Source organism: Trachurus japonicus, chromosome 18 (assembly GCF_045865225.1).
Source record: "Trachurus japonicus isolate A0001 chromosome 18, Traja_1.0".
NCBI lineage: Eukaryota > Metazoa > Chordata > Actinopteri > Carangiformes > Carangidae > Trachurus > Trachurus japonicus.
In genome coordinates, this window is record NC_140924.1 from 6,418,137 (window position 1) to 6,442,079 (window position 23,943).

Genomic DNA, 23,943 nt, shown 5'->3' on the forward strand with positions numbered 1-23,943 from the left:
ACATGGTAGTCCAGTTGGTTTTGCATTACTGCCACCGTCTGTCACCATTATTCATGCTGACTAATGTGTGTTGTCATTCACCACCTTATCGTGTCGTTGTGGACAGACAAACACGCGTAAACACAGTCTGCACCCTGCATTGATTCATTCTGTTGATCCTGTGGGTGTGTTCACTCAGTGTGAGTCAGTGGTTTGTGGTTGTGTTGTGCGCATTTTCAGGACAGGAACAGGAATTGTCGCTTCACAGTTCGGAGGTTGTGGGTTTGAACATCTCACCAATGTATTATTGTTGTCAAAAATGTCCTATAACACTATAGTTTTATACACTGCAAAAACTCAAATATCTTACCAAGAATATTTGTCTTATTTCTAGTCAAAATGTTATTTCTAGTCAAAACTAATCTCATTCTACTTAAAATAAGACTAATCACATTAAAAGTCTCTTGTTTTTAGACACTTTTTACTCCTTTCAAGCATATTTTCACTTGAAATAAGTAGAAAAATCTGATAGTGGAACAAGTTTTTCTTCCTTTTAACAAGAAGCACAAAAACCTGCTTTCACTGGCAGATTTTTCTACTTATTTCAAATGAAAATTTGTTTGGAACAAGTGAAAATTATCTAAAAACAAGTTAACTTTAAGGTGATGAGTCTTATTTTAAGTGGAAATAGATTAGTTTTGACTAGAAATGAGACATTTTGACAAGAAATAAGACAAATATTCTTGGAAAGATTTTGAGTTTTTGCAGTGTATCAACACAGGAAGAGATGATGCGTTTGTTGAGGACTATTTTCAGTGGATCATGAATCCACAACCAGCGCCCTCTCCCTCAGTCTCTCATGTTAAGCACACAGGTATTTTGAAATGCTTTTCTATTGATACAACGTTGAACATTAACTTTTTTGGGACTTAAGTCCATCTATTTATTCTTTCTCATGAACATTTCCCAGCATGCACACTGTTTTTTTCCCCCTTAAGACATCTTGTCATTGTACAACACCGGTGTCCTCATAAACCATGATTTACAAGGAAGCTTCTGAAAAATCTGAAGAAACAAAGAATCTGTTGTAATATCAGCTCCTAACTACACATTAAAGGGATACAAGAATTCACAATGATAATATGACAGTGATATTTGAAGTTTGAAAACAACGTACAACAAATACTATCACTAGCTCAAATTCATCTTTAACTTAATGATAAGATAAACAAGGCCTAACATCTTGCATCATGATATTATCTTATAGTGCACTGCAAAAACTCAAAACCTTACCAAGAATATTTGTCTTATTTCTAGTCAGAATGTCATTTCTATGCAAACCAAATCTCATTATACTTCAAATAAGACTCATCACATTAAAATGCAGCTTGTTTTTAGACACTTTTTACTTCTTTCAAGCAGATTTTCACTTGAAATAATCTGATAGTGGAGTTTTTCTTTCTTATTACAAGCACAAAAAACTTTCTTTCACTGGCAGATTTTTCTACTTATTTCAAGTGAAAATTAGTTTGAAACAAATGAAAATTATCTAAAAACAAGTTCATTTTTAGGTGATGAGTCTTATTTTAAGTGAAAAGAGATTAGTTTTAACTAGAAATGAGACATTTTGACAAGAGATAAGACAAATATTCTTGGAAAGATTTTGAGTTTTTGCAGTGTGTGTAGCTACTATTAATACAATATCAACCACCATATTTCCACCACCAATTCACCATCTTTTCACCAAACCACACAGTCCGCCTGTTTACCATCGAAACCATGACAACCACTGTCCAGTATTACCAACCAGTGGAAGCTCTGTTGGGTTCTTCTGTTCCCACTCTGCATCAGCTGACCTCCAGTTTCCGGTTCAGACCGCGACCTTCAGCACCGACTCTTTATTTGCTTTTGTCCAGTTACTGGAATCTGTGTTTTCTGACTCGTCCTAATGATTGATTGATATTGACATCGGTGGACAGAGGAGACAACAAACTGTCAGCTGAGGAGCCGAGGTGTCTGTCTGTATCTGTAGCCGTCTCTACATTATAAGATATTTCACTTTTTTCTTGTTGTCCATAATTTTATTTATGAGCAGGGAGGTACTCGTGTTCATCAAGATGAGATCGATCCGAGTTTCTCTTCTCTTGCTGTTTTTATTTGTGATTTATTCCAAAACGGTGAGTAAAACAGCTCCTGTGATTGTCTTCCTCTGAATATTCTTCTACTTTTGTTTTTGTCACTTGTGTCCAGTTGGGTTTTCGTTTGTTGCTTAATGCTTAGTGTAAGGATTTGTGCAAATCTCTGCTGTTTGTTTTATATGGTTTACTGCAGAACTGCTCATAAATTAATCCAACCAATGACTTGATTTGACTTTTCAAAGATGGGGTAGAATCACTGATGAGGATTTTAAGTCAGTGGAGTCACTTAAAGACAAATTGATGATTAATATCAAAGATCGTTCTGAAGTTCACACCCTTTACTTGCATGGTTTTAGTTTTCTGGAGTCTACCTTGCTCAAGCACAATGCTGCCAATAAAATTGGTAAATGTGTTAAGTCAACATTAGTAACTATTCCCTCAAACAAAGGTTGAAAATGACATGTGAAGTGACTTTCAGATATAAAGACAAAATCCAAAGTTGTGAATCGTCCGATACACTGTACAACTTGAAGGGCGTCACCATATTCTGTGTTTTGAATGCTCCTCCAGTCGAGTCCGCCAGAAGAGGAGGTCCCATCAGGCATTGACCAGGTCCAGCAACCAGTGAAGCTGCCGTTCCCCCTCCCCCAAAAGCCCACTGTTCTCCCCACAGAGCCCACCAGCACTGAGACAGAGGACTTCTTGGATTTAGCCAACTGCAAAGGAAAGAAGTAGGTTTTCTTTCTGAAATGTCTGATCCTTGTTTGTATGTTCCCACAGCCCTATGTTCCCACTGTCAGGGCCGTTGTATAGGGGAGAAAGGTGATGATAACTCTAGGGGCCCAGCGCCCAGTGGGGCCCATAAAAAACCCCAGCAGTCTAATCTTTGTATGACTGATTTATTCTGCGTAAGACCCTGACTAATACTCATAGTACACTGTAAAAACTCAACATCTTTCCAAGAATATTTGTCTTATTTCTTGTCCAAATGTCTCATTTCTAGTCAAAACTAATCTCTTTCCACTTAAAATAAGACTCATCACCTAAAAATTAACTTGATTTTAGATAATTTTCACTTAAATTCACAATAAATAGAAAAATCTGCCAGTGAAAGCAAGTTTTTTGTGCTTGTAATAAGGAAGAAAAACTTGCTCCACTATCAGATTTTTTCTACTTATTCCAAGTGAAAATCTGCTTGAAAGAAGTAAAAAGTGTCTAAAAACAAGCTACTTTTAATATGATGTGTCTTATTTTAAGTATAATGAGATTTGTTTTGACTAGAAATGACATTTTGACTAGAAATAAGACAAATATTCTTGGTAAGATACTTGAGTTTTTGCAGTGTAATGCTGCATTAGCATCAAAACAAAGAAGGCTAAATAAAAAACATTAATACATACGTAGTCTAAGAAAAAAAAAGGAAAAGTTAGGGGGAGGGGCCCACTTTAGTATTCTTTAAGGGGGCCCAGAATTCCTAGCAACGGCCCTGCCCACTGGACTCTCTCTCTCTATCTGGCCTGTCTAGCCTCTACCTGGTCTTTTTACTAAACTTAACCAACTCTTTTCTTCATTGCCTAAACCCAACCAATGGTGGGACCAAAGGGTTGTGGGAACATAGGGCCTAATTTTCAGTGACAACAAAAGTTAGAAATGTGGGAACATAAGGCTGTGGGAACATAGGAATGACTCCCTCACGGGCGGAATGACCCCCTTACACTTACTGTATACCTCAATAAGAACTTAAGGGGAACATCTTCAAACATGGTACCAACGTCCACTTGGACCAATCGATGAACGTGATGGGTCGGCTGGATGGAAACACACCTCACACCTCATGCTCTACTGTGTACGTTCACCAGATTGACACGTGCATCATGCAGCCGGGTGTTTTGTTCTCCGTGGGAGCGTTGTGTTGAAGGAGAGTGCACCTGTAAACCGCCGTACCTCTGTCCCTTTGAAGACGCCAAGCAAGTCTGTCGGCTCGCCTCCGAGATGAGCTTCCGTTCCTACTGCCAGGTACACATGAGTCACAGTGTTGGATATTTACTGGTGAGACAATTGTGGAAGGGAATTTGTCACAGATATATCGGGTTTTAAAAGGATAGTTCACCCAAAATTGATTGAAATTTCACTCATTATCTCCTCCCCCTCATGTGGACTAAGGGCTGGGAGAAGTTTCAGAGTCCTCCGTGGCTTCTCTGAGTTACAAGGGGTCTCGGCGTAGCAGTGCATGTCCATATGACGGTTGCAAATGGATACCAACTGTCTTCGTAACAAAAAGACACACCAAAAAACATCCAAATACCTCCATGCTGCTGGTATGTAATGTCCGTCTTGTATTGAAGCCCCGAAATGCAAAATCGTCCCGAAAAAAATTAAATAAGTCTCTATTTCAAGCTTGTTTTGTAGCAGAAGCTCCTCTTCCCAGTTAGTCCAAATTTGAGCTTTGAGAAGCTTCCGCTACAAAACAAGCTTGAAATATAGACTTATTTAATTTTTTTCGGGACAATTTCGCATTTCTGGGCTTCAATACAAGACGGACATTACATACCAGCACTATGGAGGTATTTGGATGTTTTTTGGTGTGTCTTTTTGTTACGAAGACAGTTGGTATCCATTTGCAACCGTTATATGGACATGCACTGCTACGCCGAGACCCCCTGTAACTCAGAGAAGCCACGGAGGACTCTGAAACTTCTCCCAGCCCTTAGTCCACATGAGGGGGAGGAGATATAATGAGGGAAATTTCAATTTTGGGTGAACTATCCCAAATAGGAAATAGGATGTTTTGGACGAACTGAATTTCAACCTTTTATCAAACATCCAAACCTGGATTCATGTAGAATCAGCAAAATCTCCATGATAGTTATTTTCCAGCTCTCAGTATCTGGCTGATTTCAACAGGACATCTAGGGGTTGAGAGTCTTTTAAGATCTTCAGTAAATGTAATTAGTTATGGACATAAACATTTTTTTTTTCACATAACGATCAATTGTTTTCCAGGCAATGGCCATGGGATGTCGGAACAGGGAATCCTCCATGTCCCACTTTAGTGAAAACTGCGAGGGTTCGTTCTCACAGAAACATTCAGCATTTGGTGACATTTAATCGCTTCATAGTCCTTCTCTTCTAGTTAGTTGATATTATCTTTGTCTCCACTCAACAGAAGAAGTAGAGAAGTTCAAGAGTTGGATAGACAGAGACACGGGAGTGGTCAAGGTCATCGCTCCCAACGGCAAACGCAACGCAGGAGAAGAGCTGCTGGTTTGTGAGGAGCGGTGGGACATGGCTGCTGCCAACGTGGCCTGCAGGAAACCACTGAAACCACTGTGAGAGGAGATGCACTAAAAATGCTGCACACACTGCAAAAGTTCAAAATCTTACCAAGAATATTTGTCTTATTTCTAGTCAAAATGTCATTTCTAGTCAAAATAAATCTAATTATACTTCAAATAAGACTCATCACATTTAAAAAGTAGCTTGTTTTTAGACACTTTTTACTTTTTTCAAGCAAATTTTCCACTTAAAATAAGTAGAAAAATCTGACAGTGGATCAAGTTTTCCTTTCTTATTACAAGCACAAAAAACTTGCTTTGACTGGCAGATTTTTCTACTTATTTCAATTGAAAATTAGTTTGAAACAAGTGAAAATGATCTAAAAACAAGATCATTTTTAGGTGATGAGTCTTATGTGGAAAGAGATTAGTTTTGACAAGAAATGAGACATTTTGACAAGAAATAAGACAAATATTCTTGGAAAGATTTTGCAGTGCATGTACACTATGCACATTGAGGCTGCTGCAATTCAAACCTTCACTGGAAAAGCAGATTGTTGGATGTCCGTCATCTGTCCTGGCTTTTGTCAGAAAATGAGAAACATAGATAGAAATGGAACAACTGAACTGAATTTGGTTAACGCTACACTAACGATGTGTCTTATTTACAGCGGGGCGTCGATCGCTGACTCCGTTTCGTACTCGTCCCTGAGAGCCGCCCATCCCACAAAGCAGTTTCCGAACCAATGCGTCAGCATCCGTTGCCAGGGTTTCGAGAATTCCCTGTCCGAATGTGTCATCTACAACAGGGAGGCGATTGGCAACGGGAAGGTCGCCACAGCAACCTGTTACAATGAATTAGAAAGTGAGAGCATACCCATTCTACTCTATTCATTTACTTTGTGCATGTTTTTTGCGTGTGGGATATTTGTCGCTTGAACATTTTTTGATAAAAACCCAGGCTCCATTGGGTCAGATAATCTCTCCTTCTATCCAGGAACACACATGGTCTGAGACCTGTAGGTGTTTCTCTTCACACAGACTCATCACAATGAGCCGGGACTGTCATCCAGCCCTGACTCCTTTCCTTCAGAAAGAAGCACTTAGGCTATTGTGGTATATTGATGTGTTGAAGAAAAGAAGGGATCACCGACACGTCTTTGCTTGTATTCAAAAAACAAGTTTATTAACAAGTAGAAGAACAGTGTACAAAAAATGTTGAATCCTGGAACATCTCTGGTGCCAATATGAGATCTTCCCGAGCATCTCTGGTGCCAATATGAGATCTCTCTCTCTCAACTCAAAAACCTTCCTTTTTATATGTTGGCTTATCTCCAACACTCCACCTTCTCCAGACAGAGAGGCACCTCCCGTCCAGATGGCCAATGAACGAACCCAATGCCCTATTTCTCATATCTCTTACCCATTAGAGAAGACAACAGGATCATTCAGTCATATTGAACCATGCATATCCCCTTAGGTCAGATGACTTCTAAGCAAATTATGGAACCCATGAAGTAGAGCATCTGTCCAGAAACTCCTTCAGTTCCAAACAAGGCACACATACATACAAAGAAGAATACATGATGATGATAACAAGATATTAAAGCAAGGAAGTTAAGGTGTATAATACACTACAGTATCCTAAGTCCTCTCTCTCTGAAGGACTTAGGACTGCGTTGCTAGTGCAGGATTCCTTCAGGTCTGCCTGGTAATCCACCTTCTCTAAACCGGTCTGTTGATTCTGTAACCACACTGGCGAAAGCCCCATTTGGCCTGTTGGTGTTCATGTTCATCAGACTGGATATCACACTAAAGGTTACCGATAATATCTGCCTTCATGTCCTCAACCTTCGCTGTCAAAGTCCTCAACCCTCTACGTTCCCAGAAACCTCTCAGTGTATAAGACTGAAACTAATCCTCTGCCTAAGATTTGGTGAGTTGACTTTGTAGTGATCACTCAGTCACTAATCCATCATGATGCCTGAATGTGCAGTGATATCATGGGTAGTTAAAATGCTTTGCCCCCAACAGATGCCTTCTAGTTGCCATAGTTAGGTCCAAGATGCCAGAAGCACTCTGGGTATCCAAATCAAGACATAAGAAAGTTTATTGTCATTGCATATCTACAACAAAATTTCAGTTTGGTATTTTCAAAAATTAAAAAAACAAACCACCCAAGACAAAATTTGGCTGACAATGACCCACACTGGTCCACTCTCCAAAGATTTCGTCAAAACTGTTTCCTTGATGACCGTTTAGGGTCAATGTGCCACTTGAACTCATCCACTGTGATCAGTTTGGGTTAGGGTTAGTTCATCTCTTGTACTTTGTTATACTTGTTCTGTGTTTTGAGTTGCATCCGTGTGTTTCAGAGCAAACCTGTGAGCCCGACTTCACATGTGTCAACACCAAGTGTGTACCTCTGAACCGCACATGTGACGGAGTCGATGACTGTGGCGACCGCAGTGATGAAATGTGCTGCAGAAGTAAACCACACTCACTCATGCACAGACAGACAGACAGACATAAATACACTCAACAACTGTGAGTCCCATGTGCCATTATGTGGTTTTCTTTTGTTTGTCAGAGTGCAGGAACGAGGCTTTCCTCTGTAAGACGGGCGTGTGTTTACATAAAGAATCGGTCGGTGACGGACAAAGGGACTGTCTGGATGGAGAGGACGAAGCAGTCAGCGATCCGTCTACCGCCCAAAGTGAGATATTTTTGGATCAGTTTTGGTTTCTCTAACAAGACAAAACGAGCAAAGCAACGTTATTAGTTTGTACCGTCCAGTAAGAACAGTCGTATCTACAGTAGAACTGTGGTAATGCCAAAATGTAAACACCGGTGTCATTGGCCGACTTGACACTTTACTACGACGACTTGTATTCATGATATATTCAATGTATATTTCTAATTTGTCACAGAACAAGAGGTGGAGATGAATGCACACCGAAGCTTAGGTGAGGCTTTAACCCTCCTGTTGTTCTCCTGGGTCAAGGAAGGAAGGACAAAAGGAAGGAAGGAAGGCAGGAAGGATGAAGGGATAGAAGGAAGGAACTGGAAGGAATGCAGGAAGGACCAAGAGAATGAAGGAAGGACAGAGGGAAAGATGGGAGGAAAGAAGGAAGGGAAAAGGAAGGAAAGATAGATGGAGGGAGGAAACAGATTGGGTCAATTGGGTCAAAAAAGAAGGAAGAAGGAAGGAAGGAAGGAAGAAAGGAAGGCAAAAAGGACTGTGGAAAGAAGGAAGGGAAAAGGGAGGAAAGAAAGATGGAGGGAGGGAACAGACCAGGTGAATTGGATCAAAAGAGGAAGGAAGAAGAAGTAAGGACGAAGGGAAGATAGGAAGGAAGGGAAAAAGGATTGTGGAAAGAAGGAAGGGAGAAAGGAAGGAAAGAAGGAAGGATGGAGGAAGGGAACAGATTGGGTCAATTTGACCCAGAAGGACGACAGGATTCAATTGATCAAACTGTTGTTGTCCATGGCGATGATGACTATGATTTGATCTTTGTATTTTGTTTTTTTCTTGATTGCAGAACACACCTCTCCCAAAGACGGTACGTAGCCTTCACAGACACACATCAGAACAAGTGGTTTCACACTTCCTGTCCAAAGTTGTGTGGATGTCGTTGTACCAATATCACTTCTCTTGCGATGGATGGGAGGAGTTGGCTTTCCTACAGTGTTGTGTGGTGATAGTTCCTGTTTCAACCAGTATAAAACCTTTGAAATGTACTGGAACACCGACTGTGATCCAGACCTCATCAACCCTATCAATGGATGTCCACACAGTTTCAGTTCAGTTTAATTTATTTGACAAGGGACAATGTACATTAATAAAACATTGTAAAAAACAAATGTAAATGCACCCGAGTTAGCTAAAAAAGCTAGTTTTCATCGCCAGTCCCTCTGCCTGATGATAAAAGGCAACCTTAAAAAAAAAGCAACAATGAGGTAAAATACCAAAGACATATTAATAAATATACATTTGTAAGACAATACACACATTTGAGATAGCACCAAAATACCGAATACACATTCAATTCACATGAATAAATATACATTTGTAAGGCCATAACACACGTTTGCGGTGGCACGGTAGTTAGTGCTCATAATATAATCAGTTCTTAGTGCTGCCATAGGGCATCAGCAATACATAGTATTAAGGGACAGGATTCATTAAACAAATCACTATAACTATCTGGTTACTACATATAGGAAGATACATGACAGAATACTCAATGCCTGTACTCCATATAGGAAAATACATGACAGAATAAGAAGAATAGAAGTTGTGGTACCTGTTTGTGCAGTGTTGCAGTCTGGTCAAGTCCAAATCAAACCAAAGACACTAGATCATTTTTTTTAAATTGCTCAGACCAAATCTTTAGATTTTAACAACTGTGTGCACGTGTGTCTAGAAACGAGGAAGGCTAGAAAACATCTGGAGGACCAGATATCCTGTGGGAAAGCCAACATGGACATTGTGGACAGTGAGGCGGAGTCGGAGCGAGGAAGGACCAGCCGAGTCAAGAGAGTAGTGGGAGGAGTCCCAGCCAAACCGGTGAGTTAGAAACACACCTGCTGCTCTGTTCTCAGTCTCTGTTCATTCATCTCAGTGGCTTCTAAACCGATTTCATCAGTTCCTCAGTTTTGTAACGTCCCAGTTAATTCAGTTTAAACAGAAAAAGGTTGAGAATCACTGGAATACTAGCCTGATAAGCCAGACTATATCATGCACCAATAGGGTAGCGCTACGACCAATCAGAACAAAGAGCAGGATGACGTAGATTAAACTTTTCCCATCTCCCGTCGGCAAAACACCAAATACATCCTTCTTCTTGCTCAACTTTTAAAGAAAATGACAAGTTTAATTCTTTAAAAGTTGATGCCAATGCCGATTCAAACGACTCCTTTGCCAAAGCCATCTTGTCATGTTTTTCATCGTCATGGCGTTAAGCCGCCCAACGACTCTCTAGAGCGCTCTGATTGGTGAACACAAACGGTGTTCGAGACTCAAAAAGTTCCTATGGCTCGTTTCTACACCCACCTACGGAGCAAATAGATTTGCTGCCGCTAGGGTGCAGCTAGATTTCTAGGCTACTAGAATACATCAAGTTCTTTTGATTTCCTAATGACCAACAACACTGTCACATGTTTTCTACAACATTTTTATTTTATTGCCTCCTGAAAAGGTTCAAAATTCACAATCAAAATTTACTGGAAACCCTTTGCACACCTATCTACATTCCATCAGAGACTGGATTATTATTATATTCTTGTCAAACCAGTGATGTTCTGTACAAAAGCTTGAATGAAATAGCATTTTACTTGAATGCAAATGAGACTGAGTTTTTACTTCTTCCTGTTTTTTCTGCAGACTCAGATCCAGTGGCAGGTTGCCCTGGTGGACTACGACAAGATCGACTGTGGAGGAGCGTACATCGGAGGCTGCTGGGTCCTCACCGCTGCTCACTGTGTCAGGTAGGACGATGGCTGGGAGAGCAGACTGGTGACTGATGATGCAGGAGTATGAGTAGGAAACATTGGTGCATCCAAAGCTTTTCTTCCCTTTAGGGAAAGTTTATTTCTAGTGTCATCCTGTTGCCTAAACTTGCCAGAAAGTCAGACATAGCTTGGCCAACACCAGGGTCTGGTGAAGGTGTATTTGCCTCCGACTTCCAAGACGCATGACCAGTGGACGTAGATCAAAATACCAATGTACACAGTTGGACCGGTGTAGGTACCAAATGTGTCCGGGCTGCCAGATTTGTCCGGGGCCTTGACTGGCGATGACGTGGCACATCGTGATTGGTCGTGGTGGCGTAATGCAATTACTTGGATGCTACCGCAGATGTTGGCGAAGTTAGTCACTTCGCCCCATAGTAAATATTGGACTCATTTGTTACAGACCACATCTCTTCTGAACAGTTTGACACCAAAATGGCAATTTTCAGACGGAGAATTCAGGAGAAAATTAACTTTGTTCCAGACCTGTCTCTGGCTCAACAACACACTCTCGCGAGATTTGGCACAGATCTCCTAGGCAACGTCAAACAAACGTTCGTAAACGCCCGCGCTAATTACAGTATTTTAATCATTTTCGTCACTGTTAGTTGTGTAAATGTTTAATGTTATGATTAGAAAATATAAATAGCTCACTTTTGTCTACCTACAACTTTTATAAATCCTCACGACCAATCACAATGTGCCACGTCATCGCCAGTCGTGGCCCCGGACAAATCTGGCAACCCGGACACATTTGGTACCTACACCGGCCTCAAACCAATCAGAAGCTGATAAATTTAACTTTTACCGAATCCTGAGAACGAAGGCTTCTGTTTTGCGATTTTTTGTTTGCTTTTTGGTGAAAAATCGATGTTATAATTTCTTACAAACCCAAAGCGACAGACGAATCCAACGATAGCTGCTCTTCATGTTGCATGTAAACAAAAGCTGCTGGACGTCACTTCTCTGTCGTCATTGCCTTAAAGTCCCATCCCGTTTGTGATTGGTTCCCCAGTTTTTGGGGAATTGGAAGTCGACCTTCAGACAACTAATAATAATGCAGTGTTTTTTGTCAACGCTAGTATTAAAACCAGTGCTCGCTCCATTTAAAACGATATACGATGTTGTGAAGATGTAATTGTCTCTTGTTACTATAGAAACAACCCCTATGCCTTCAAGGTGAAGTTTTCTCTGTGGAGGAAGGCTTCAGCTCAGGACACCACCGACATCGTTGGTGTTGAAGAAGTGAACATCCACCCCCAGTATGACTCTGTCTTCTTTACACAAAAATAAACGTATCCAGCTCAGTGTGATGTTACAGAACGGACAACAACGTGGTTGTTTCTACTTCCTGTAAGGTACAACGCCAGGACCTATGAGAACGACATCGCTCTGCTGAAGCTGCAGGCGCTTCCCTTCAGTGACAAGTGTCTGGACGAGAACCCGGCCATCCGGGCGGTGTGTGTCCCCTGGACCAATCAGCTGTTCAGACCCGACCACGTCTGCAGCATCTCAGGATGGGGACGAACCGCAAGTCCGTACATTTCTGATTTCTGTCACCGTCCGATACTAAACCGACGGCTACGAAGCTGGAGATTGAGACTTCTTTTCTGGGCAAATTGAATCGTAGGCAACTGGACTTGTTGTATTTGTCTGGGAAGACGTTTTGCTTCTTATCCAAGGGGCTTCATCAGATCAGTTCGTACGCAACAAGTCTCACTAGTACGCACTACACTGCAAAAACTCAAAATCTTACCAAGAATATTTGTCTTATTTCTAGTTAGAATGTAATTTCTAGTCAAAACTAATCTCATTATATTCAAAATAAGACTCATCACATCAAAAAGTAGCTTGTTTTTAGACACTTTTTTACTTTTTTCAAGCAGATTTTCACTTGAATTAACTAGAAAAATTTGACAGTGGAGCAAGTTTTTCTTTCTCGTTAGGCTACAAGCATAAAAAAACTTGCTTTCACTGGCACATTTTTCTACTTATTTCAATTGAAAATTTGTTTGAAACAAGTGAAAATGATCTAAAAACAAGTTAATTTTTAGGTGATGAGTCTTATTTTAAGTGGAAAGAGATTAGTTTTGACTAGAAATGAGACATTTTGACAAGAAAGAAGACAAATATTTTGAGTTTTTGCAGTGTAGTTGGTCCAACTAGTGCAGACTACTAGTGAGACTTGTTGCGTACGAACTGATCTGATGAAGCCCCTTGGATAAGAGGAGAAACGTCTTCCCAGACAAATACAACAAGTCCAGTTGCCTACGATTCAATTTGCCCAGAAAAGAACGATGACCTGGATGAATGAGAATATCCATAGATGAGATTGAGACTTGTTAGTAGGGCAGGGACAATATGCTTTTCTCCCGATTCGATTCTAACACGATTTTTTGGATGGCGATTTGATTTAAATTGCGATTCTACGATATTGCCGATTCTCTCTATGATTTTTAGTTTTAGCATTTTTAACATTTATCTGCACACAAATACTGTAGGAGCCTATAAATTAACATACTCCATTATAAAGTGAACTTAAACCCTTTTCAAAACCTGGACTCTCTGTATGTAAAAAAGGCGAACAAATGCACATTGCACAATATTTGTGACCCGATCCATCAAAATGAGTCACAGTGACCCAAATTTCAAAGTTGAGATTTTGGTATCAATGGAAAGATTAGAAAATAAGCTTTAAAATGATACCCTAGTCAAAGTCATACATTTGATGGTTTTCGAGATGTGGCCATTTGAATTACGATCTCCTACTCTCTTATTCCGTTCTAAAATCTGAGAAAATTGCAGTTAAAGTTTTTGCCAGTGACTCTGGCATCTGTTCCTGTACCACGTGATTACACACACCCTTGTTGTCATAGATGCACCATTCAATGACCCTCGGAAAACAGGGAATCTCACAATTCAGATGCTTTTTACAGCTCGTCTCTATCATAAACGGTTCAGAAGTTGTCATGTTTTGTTGATATTTTGTAAAACATGTGCATTTTTAAATTTTGTGAATCAATTTTTTTCTCCCACCCCTACTTGTTAGTCTGACGTTAAACCTGTGTGGTTGTGTGTTGTGTTGTGTTTCAGCCGGGCGGGCGTCTCGGGTGCTGCTCTGGGCCAACGTGTCGCTCATCCCCCAGTGTGAGAAGTTCTACGGCGATCGCTTCAGACCGGGCATGATGTGTGCAGGGGACCCGACCGGCCGCGTGGACTCGTGTCAGGGCGACAGCGGCGGTCCTCTGGTCTGTGAAGACCAGATGGGGATCTCCTACCTGTGGGGCATCGTCAGCTGGGGCAACGAGTGTGGTTCGCCAGATTTCCCTGGAGTTTATACACAGGTAACTCAACAACAACAACAACAACAACACTGCAAAAACTACATATCTTACCAAGAATATTTGTCTTATTTCTAGTCAAAACAAATCTCATTATACCTAAAATATGTATATTTATACAAATACATACATAGTTATACATAAAAAGTAGCTTGTTTTTAGACACTTTTTACTTCTTTCAAGCTGATTTTCACTTGAAATAAGTAGAAAAATCTGACAGTGGATCAAGTTTTTCTTTCTTATTACAAGCACAAAAAACTTGCTTTCAATGGCAGATTTTTCTACTTATTTCAAGTGAAAATTAGTTTGAAACAAGTGAAAAATATCTAAAAACAAGTTAATTTTTAGGTGATGAGTCTTATTTTAAGTGGAAAGAGATTAGTTTTGACTAGAAATGAGACATTTTGACAAGAAATAAGACAAATATTCTTGGAAAGATTTTGAGTTTTTGCAGTGAACAACAACACAAAGGCAAAGTGCAGTATCTGCATTTAAAAAATAATAATTTGTTGACCAATCAAAAGTGTGCCATATTCTCTTCAATCTGGTAGAATTTGATATTGGTACTGCTAAAATTTCCAGAATTATTGGGCTTTTTATTTTGCTGTCCATCCAAAAAAAGCACTGTGAAACCAAGGCAAAGTCAAGTGCAGTATCTGCAAAGAGTAACTGTACTCCCTTCATTCTATAATTTACTCTATAAAGGTATGTCACCTCCTACCAGGCCATTGCCTTAATAAGAATGTATTCTTAGCAATTCTTGCCTGGTTAAATAAAGGTTTATTACTACTACTTCCATTGGAGTAAAACCAAGGCAAAGTGCAGTATCTGCCATAAAACGGTCTAAATTGGTCAGAAAGACAAACTACAAAATACATTTAATTCAGTCCACTTTTATCAAATCAATTATAGACTTGGTAGTTATTCATAATTTGATGCTTAAACCTGACAATGAAAAACACAAAAAGCTGTTTTTCGCAGTTTGGCATTTTTACAGATACTGCACTTTGCCTTTGTAGGGCAGAACACTGCATCTGTACACAAGGAAATAACACTTAGACGTGTGTATAGAAGCTCTGTGTGTTTGGCATTAGTGAAAACAGTTTTTTTTTCAACCCTAAAAAATCTAAACTGTTCTGTTTTTATTTTTTTATTTTTTTTCTCTTTTTTATTAAGGTTCAAGCAGACCACATATTATCCTTTGCATATAATTTCCACAGAACCTTGCATTTTTCCTGTAGCATCATGAGCTACTCAACAATTATGCATAAACATAACAAAGCGAGTAACACAACTTACAAACATACTATACATAAACACATAAAAAGGGTTAGGGTTAGTGAGGCATATTGAAGCTCAGTCCAGATCCACAGCATCTAAAACTGGTTGCCAGACCCTTGTAAAACCCTCCATGTCATCATGAAGGCTATAAGTCAATTAATAAGAGACTATTCTCATTACCTACCAATCGTCCAATGTAGGAATGTCTTTATGAATCCAGAACTTTTAAGAATAGTTTTTTCTTTGTTCTGTTTTTATAATGAAACTTTGATAAGTAACAATGTACAATGATGTTAAAGTTTGAGTTCAGGGTTCAAGGTTCTTTTGTATATTTAGCACAGTATGGGCTGTGATCTGAAATGGTTCAAAAGTCATTTTTCATTTCAGCTGCACTTGGTTGTAAATAAATCGGCTGAAAAACACAAACAGACACATTTTCACACATTTTTGTGGGAATTGTCAACAGAAGGAAGGAAATAAAGACGGTTATTATGACCAACACATCATCTGATCGATTCAATCTAATACAGAAACTGAGACACTGATGATCTGTGAAGTGAAGTTTATTTATCTAACCCTTTCCAAAGTTCAAAGATAAAAAACAGCAACTTTTTTCCAGTGTATTGACAGATTTCATTGAGGAGTTGAACTAAACATCATGGTTATGTCTCTGTCCCACAGGTGGCTGATTACTTTGACTGGATCAGACTCTACACCGGCTGGCCTGCAGTCACTAAGTTTAACATGTGAAGTGTGTTTTTTAAGGATGAAGGATACTTTAGTTTTACTGTGAATAAACTCTGAATAAACTCGATTGCAACCGTCAAAATGAAAAATATTTTTACTGCTCTGTCAAAAACAGGCACATGTTTCTCTTATGTGAAATTCATAATAATAAAAAAATGGCATTTGTCTTAAAAAGACATGGAGACTTTTTGTCTTTTATGAACAAAAACTGCAAAATAAATGTTTGAAACTTACAAAAAAAACCTACAGGAATGAAATCACAGCTCCTCTGTGGCTCTTTGAACGTGATCCACCGGCAGCTGCAGGCGAATCGCTTTTCTCAACCTCTTCAGGTCATCGTCCACCTGCACACACACACACACACACACACACACACACACACACACACACACACACACACACACACACACTGTCACTTCAGTTCAATTGTTCCTTCAGTTTTAAGGGGATAGTTCAACATTTTTGCATATTGGCCCATTGCCATAATCCCTATAGTCATAGCAGTAGGTTCGTTACCTTTAATTGTCGGTGCAAGCTATTTTTAGAACGGCGGAGCAGAGCGGCGAGCTGCTCAGAGCTACGCTACGGAGGCTCATGGGATTTCAACAACTCCACAATAACGCTCTGGTGGACAAGTTGTGAGCTGCACATTCACCACGCTATGAGATAATAACACAACGTTACCAGACAGAGTTGTTTTAGAGGGAAATGCAGCAACGTGCATCATCAGCGGTTTTGCATGAATTTCCCTCTAAAACAACTCTGTGTGGTAACGTTGTGTTATTATCTCATAGTGTGGTGAATGTGCAGGTCACAACTTGTCCACCAGAGCGTTGTGGAGTTGTTGGATTGTGTATTTGATGAGTTTGATGAGGGAAACCAAGAAATCCCATAATGAGCCTCCGTAGCGTAGCTCTGAGCAGCTCACGGCTCTGCTCCGCCGTTCTAAAAACAGCTTGCACCGATAATTAAAGGTAACGAACCTACTGCTATGACTATAAGGATTATGGCAATGGGCCAGTTTGCCAAAATGTTGAACTATCCCTTTAAGTCAGATTCTTGATATCGGCCGCGGGTGCATTTGTAACTGTGTGTGTGTGTGTGTGTTCATTAACCTTTGCCAGTTCGTCTCTGAGCTTGTTGTACTTGTGAACGTCGAACTGCTGTCGAGCTGCTGACTTATGAAAGAACTGAAGGAACTCACGGTCCCTCACCTCCGCGCCAATGGATTCCTGCACTCAAACACACACAAAAAGCAGTGTAATTACAGTTATGTGTTAGGCTACAATCCGCGTGTAACAGAGTTTTGCTGTTGATTCCACTTCCACAGTGACAGCCAATCACACTTCAAGGGATAGTTCACCCAAAATTGAAATTTCCGTGGCTTCTCTGAGTTACAGGGGGTCTCGGCGTAGCAGTGCATGTCCATACAACGGTTGCAAATGGATACCAACTGTCTTCGTAACAAAAAGACACACCAAAAAACATCCAAATACCTCCATGCTGCTCGTATGTAATGTCCGTCTTGTATTGAAGCCCCGAAATGCGAAATTGTCCCGAAAAAAATTAAATAAGTCTATTTTTCAAGCTTGTTTTGTAGCGGAAGCTCCTCTTCCCGGAGAAATTTGGACGAACTGGGAAGAGGACAGACCCTGGTTCGTCCAAATTTGACGAACCAGGAAGAGGATCTTCCAAGGGCTAGCTGGTTATGCTAACTTCATTAGAAAAAAAAACTGATTTAAAAAGAATAGAGGCCATATAAGAGTTAAAAATGATTTTATTTTCCACCGTTTTTGATGTTGATCTCAGAACTTTTTTCTAGACTGGTGAGTAAACAGTTAGCGCTCATGCTAATGTTAGCGATATGTGTTACTCTTACTTAAAATTAAGTCTTAACTCTCAAACAGTTCTCAACAGTTTTGTTTTGTTTTGTTTAGTAACCCTTAAAGGCCGCTAATTACGTAATAATGTCAAGAAACAGCCAAGAAATATCAAGTAATTGCGTCATAATGTAAATAGCCTATAGAAATAACGATTGATTGCGTAGAAATAGCCCAGAAATAAAGGGTCAATTGCAAGGACTTGGTGGAGAAATGCATGAAAAGCATGTGTAATCTTTCGCCTTTATGAAAAACATGACATTACTATGAAATCTACCCTTATTTCTAGGCTATTTCTAGACATTATGATGTAATTACTTGTTATTTCTTTGTTTTGTTTTGCTTTGTTTTGTTCTGGTTTGGTTTGGTTTAGTTTGGTTCATCTTTACCTGCTATAGGATGTTGTTTTGATGCCATGTGAAGCCCTTTGAGACAAACTGTTTGTAAAATCGGGCTATACAAATAAAGTTGCCTTGCCTGGCCTTGCCTCTCCTTGGTGAGGACGTAGTAGCCGAAGAAGATCATGCTGGTTGTGTAGGTGAGGAAGTAGGTGATTGGCTCCATGATGTCCCAGGCAAACACATACCTGACACACACACGCACACACACACACACACGTTGTTGTTGTTTCTGCGTTAAAAGTGCAGTTAACTGTAATCTCTAGGCGTGTGAATGCGTCTCGTCTTTACCAGGTGAGGTATCCCAGGAAACCGCCCTGCAGCGACAGGTAGGCCACGCCCATCCACCCCAACATGGACGCTTTAGTATCCGCCTCCTTTGCAATCTGGATCCTCATCTACACACACACAAACACACAAACACACACAGAGACATGTTTCCATCACTTTAGAGCACTGTGTATACTTCAGACCCACACGGAGCCTTGTGTGTTGTTATTCTATCACAGTATCCGATGGTTTTACCAAAGACGGTTTATAAACCAAGACCTTCCATGAGGAGTCAGCTTCCTGTATGATGTCACTAGGCTTCTGCTCGGCCACGCCCCTTTAGGGAGACCAGAGGCAGCCTGGAGTGTATCGACTCCAATGGGACAATTTTCACAAGCCACATCTCTTCTGAACAGTTTGACACCAAAATGGCAATTTACAGACGGACGCATCAGGAGAAAATCCACTTTGTTCAAGACCTGTCTCTGTCTCTACGACACACTCTCGCCAGATTTGGCACAGATCTCCTAGGCAACGTCAAACAAACGGCCGCAAACTCCCGTGAAAATGATTTAAATTATTTGTGTCATGCTAAATATGACTGTTAGTAGTGTAAATATTTAATGTTATCATAAGAAAATATAAATATCTCACTTTCATCTTCCTATAAATTGTATAAATCCACACACACGTTCACAGACGAGGTGGTGACGGTTGGCCACGCCCATTTAGAGAGACAGGAAGTGTAACCATTTCATATCATTGGAGCAGCCGCTCATGGAGTATCTTTCCATTTATTGAATATCTTTGGTTTTACCGTCTCCAGCGGCGACAGCTGCAGTCTGAGCTGCTCTTGTTTGGTCATCAGCTCCGAGTGTTGGGTGTGCTGCTGCTGAGGGAGACTCAGAGCCGAGTGGAGCAGGTGAACCATGTACTTCATGTCCTCCAGATCCAGCATGTGTTCATGAGACGACCCTGTCGGAGAAAAATACTCAGTTTTAATGTCTAACGGTCGGATAACATGAACATTAATTTTTGGAAATCCAAAACGCCTTAAAATTGATTTTCTCTTTCCAACAGTCATAGCAGTAGGTTCGTTACCTTTAATTGTCGGTGCAAGCTATTTTTTAGAACGGTGGAGCAGAGCCGTGAGCTGCTCAGAGCTACACTACGGAGGCTCATTGGATTTCTTGGTTTCCCTCATCAAACTCATCAAATACACAATCCAACAACTCCACAACGCTCTGGTGGACAAGTTGTGAGCTGCACATTCACCACGCTATGAGTTTGATGAGGGAAACCAAGAAATCCCATAATGAGCCTCCGTAGCGTAGCTCTGAGCAGCTCACGGCTCTGCTCCGCCGTTCTAAAAACAGCTTGCACCGACAAATAAAGGTAACGAACCTACTGCTGTGACTATAGGGAGTATGGCAATGGGCCAATTTGCCAAAATGTTGAACTATCCCTTTAAAGATCACATGTGTCGTCCTTTAATCCCAGAGAAAGAGAAAGAGAGAGAGTGACATCTTTTACCTTCTCCAAGTGCGCGAACATTGTGCGTGACGTCGTTGATGACGAGCTGGAAATCTTTATTCAGAACAGTTTCCATGAAAGTGCAGGAGGAGATTCTCTGTCCATCTGAAAGGAGGTAGATAGATAGATAGATAGATAGATAGATAGATAGATAGATAGATAGATAGATAGATAGATAGATAGATAGATAGATAGATAGATAGATAGATAGATAGATAGATAGATAGATAGATGAATTTATTGTCTGCCCCAAAGGAGCAGACAGCAGAAATTTGTCTTTGACAGGGTTAAGTAAAAGGTAAAGTTGTGTTGAGTTGAGTTGTGTGTCTTTTAAAGAGTGAGGACATGTGGACAGTATGTAACGTAACCATGGTGACCACAGCAGGTGTTGTTGTTGTAGCTACCTTCGTTGAGCAGGGCGGCAGTCTGGACCTGGGGGTCCTTGGCGGCGATGTCCTGCAGCAGGTCGCCCACCGTGGTCAACATGGGCGTCAGAGTGAAGCGAGACTGTTTCCCTGCTGGCAGGCGCACGGTGAGGACCGGACGACCGAAACTGTAACGGATCGACACATCTGGAAGAGACAGACAGATGTGGAGTAATGGAGGCTACAGAGCGTCAGGATGTTTCTGTCTTTATGCCAAGTTGTTTTCAACTAACACGTCCTGACTTTCCTTAAAGCTATAATGTGTAGGAATTCCCCCCATCTAGCGGTGCAGTTGCATATCTGAACGTATTCTTGATGTTGCATTCACCTGAAATGGGGCAGACGTCAGACAGACAACAGACGCTGCATGTAACAGGATAAACAAGCCTCTATGGTTGGTTGGTTTACTTTATTAATCCCTCTGAAGGGAAATTGATCGTACGTACAACATCCAACACACAATACTACAACATGACAGTACAATAAGTGCAATGCAATGCATCACTACTTAACATAGCACACAACAGAAAACAACAATAATCAACAACAACGTTCATTAAAAAACTTCACTGCACCAGGTACAAAAGACCTCCTGAATCTTTCTGAGGAATCACCAGTCTGTTGCTAAAAGAACTCTTCAGTTCATGGAAGAAAACATAGAGTGGGTGGTCCTTATTGTGCAGAATGCACCAAGTGGTCTGCCAGCACCAGGCAAAACAATACAGGCGTGACAGTGTGTTGTCATGGTGATGTGGTATTGTTTTACCGTCTTTCTCTGGTGGAGTAAAAAAAATGACATCCAGTGCCTCCGTCCTTCCTCACACTACACAGTGGTGACAGTTTTAACAGGTCGAGCCCACAGCTCCGCTCAGTTTTCTGTGGTTACCTACGGTCACGATGCAACATGGCCGCCTCGGTTCGGTGCGTCGCCCACTTATGTATTTGTAACGACTTGTAACAACTCATACTAAGGTACCAGAAAGCTTTCATTTGGATGCAGCTGTGATTCCACTAGTGAAATACGTATAAAGCAATATTAGATTTTTCTAATAAAAAGCCAAATAAGTTACACACTGGGGCTTTAAAGTCTTTATCCAATCATTATGATCGACTGTTGAGAGACTTTGTAAAGAAACCAAAGAGACAGGAGGACGTTTACCTCGGGCTGCAGGTCCAGAGCTGTAACTGGAAACCACACACGACCAGACTGAACTGGGCTGAGAGAGAGAGGAAGGAATTATCATGAATACGTATCTATGAAGGACAAAAAACTACAGTACAAATACAGAAATGAAGAAGTAAATACCTAAATAAATGTTAAAAGTTATAAAGTTTTGGCCATTAAAAATGATATTTCTGATATTGGCTATTTATTCATGTATTCATTAATTTCCACACTTCTGTCTTTATTTCTGTATTTCTATATTTCAATCGAAACTAACAAATTTAAATAAATAAATAAATAAGGGATAATAATAGAATGACCAAAATCTACTTATATTTGCACTTATTTCTACGTTTCTTACCATACCCTATACATATTTTTTGTTACTGAAATTAATTTATTTTGCATTTATTTAGGAATTTGATTATTTACTTAAATAATGTTTCTTTCTCTCTTTATATAATTATTCATTTATTTATATTTACTCCATACGTACCAGACTCTGACATGTTTCCTGACAACTTTTGCAGTTTTCTTCACCTCAGGAAAATATTTTCTGTTAGTGTGTTTGTTTGTGTGTAGTGAAACTAATTTTCACACCAAACTTCAGACGCTACAGGTCAGGAAACGTACATTTGCATCACTTCCTGTTCCTGTGTGTGTGTGTGTGGCCACAGAGACACTAGATCTGAGAACATCAGTGAAAAAAAGGGTGTGGAGGATGAATGGCATGTGGTTCACAGCTGCAAGTCATAACAGCTCACACACACACACACACACACTTTTGTATTTCTATCTATGTGAGTTCTCAATGTTGTCATACATTCCTCTGCTCCTTAACTTAAAGGAGAAATCAACAGAAATCATCTTTGTTTTACCTTTAACTGCTTGAAATAGTGATGAGCATCCACAATGTCCTCACAATGACAGTTTTAAACCTGATACCGGTCCTCACAAAGACACAAATACAAACCTTGTGTCTTGTCTCAAAATGTTGTGATTCGTCCTCAGTGCTAAAACTATTAAAATACACCAAACAGCTGTAGAAATGATGTGCACAGCTTCACATTAGCAGAAGTGACAGTCAGAGGATCTCAGAGGTTTAAACCTACAGACTGCAGCGGTCCGACACAGTAAATAAAGTTTTTAGGTTCAGTAAAAAAAAACTTTTAAAACACGTTAAACTCACTTTGTAGATTCTGAGTGGTGTGTGTGTAGAGCTGCAGGAGCTGAACCTGCAGATCAGTCTGGAGACAAACATGATCAACTGAGCTAAGAAGCTAAGAAAACTATCAGTGCCACATACCGACCGACATGAAGGTTTGAAAACGCCCTCAGGGCGAGTGGGAACAGGTCTGGTGACGGGCCGGGCCACAGGAAGCTGAGGAGCTGGGAGGGTTAACCCTTTACCTGCTGCTGGAGTCAGTTGTTTGATACACACCCCAACAGACAAACAAGTCATAGAGAAGACTGACCACATGGAAACTCTTGTATTTATTTGAGTAAAAAAAAAAAACCTGCTTTGAAATAGCAATAAATATTTTAGAAGAAAAATGCAAATATTGAAGACCTGCGGCGCAAAAGAATTTGTTCTTCTGCTTTTTCTCACTGTTTCTGTTTATAAACAAATCTGTGTTGATTAAACTTTTCACACCAAGAACAACTGAACCATTGAAAACTCCCCAAACATCCCCAAGACCATCAGGACCCACTTCACTTCTTCAACCGGGCAGCAGGTGGTGCTGTTGACTTATCATCATGGTTGTAACTCTTACACAGGAAATGGCTGAATATCATCATATCAGACTATTAATTCAATTCAATTCATTTTATTTGATGGAGAGGGACTGATAAACAAGAACGAAACGACTTCTTCTGTTTGATAGCGACCACTTTACTTCACCGCCGCCAAAAAAACTCCACAACAACAACTTCCGTAAAGCTTTACATACATCCGCTTAGTCCCCCCCTTACATCCTCTTTCGGGCTTTTCACAA

General features: G+C 40.3%; 2 protein-coding genes across 3 annotated transcripts; one reads left to right on the plus strand and one right to left on the minus strand.

Moving 5' to 3' along the window:
• The first annotated feature begins 1,946 nt into the window (after positions 1-1,946).
• On the plus strand, positions 1,947-16,342 carry cfi (complement factor I). 2 transcript variants are annotated; one of them, XM_085806333.1, is made up of 16 exons: positions 1,947-2,156; positions 2,688-2,848; positions 3,977-4,133; positions 5,121-5,184; positions 5,284-5,446; positions 6,064-6,257; positions 7,768-7,881; positions 7,983-8,108; positions 8,323-8,358; positions 8,935-8,955; positions 9,820-9,962; positions 10,779-10,882; positions 12,064-12,168; positions 12,265-12,440; positions 14,000-14,250; positions 16,210-16,342. In XM_085806333.1, the coding sequence occupies exons 1-16, from the start codon at positions 2,067-2,069 to the stop codon at positions 16,276-16,278; spliced, it is 1,974 nt and encodes a 657-aa protein (XP_085662459.1). In that variant the 5' UTR covers positions 1,947-2,066; the 3' UTR covers positions 16,279-16,342. The 2 variants fall into 2 exon arrangements, with proteins under 2 accessions (XP_085662459.1, XP_085662460.1); XM_085806334.1 differs by having other exon boundaries at positions 5,287-5,446.
• LOC146968524 (calcium uniporter regulatory subunit MCUb, mitochondrial-like) lies at positions 16,266-23,268 on the minus strand. Its single transcript, XM_085806336.1, has 9 exons — positions 23,136-23,268; positions 21,941-21,998; positions 20,761-20,928; positions 20,357-20,461; positions 19,641-19,798; positions 18,845-18,951; positions 18,638-18,741; positions 17,391-17,512; positions 16,266-16,619 (listed from the first exon to the last, which is right to left on the minus strand). The coding sequence occupies exons 1-9, from the start codon at positions 23,205-23,207 to the stop codon at positions 16,533-16,535; spliced, it is 981 nt and encodes a 326-aa protein (XP_085662462.1). The 5' UTR covers positions 23,208-23,268; the 3' UTR covers positions 16,266-16,532.
• Positions 23,269-23,943: the final 675 nt, after the last annotated feature.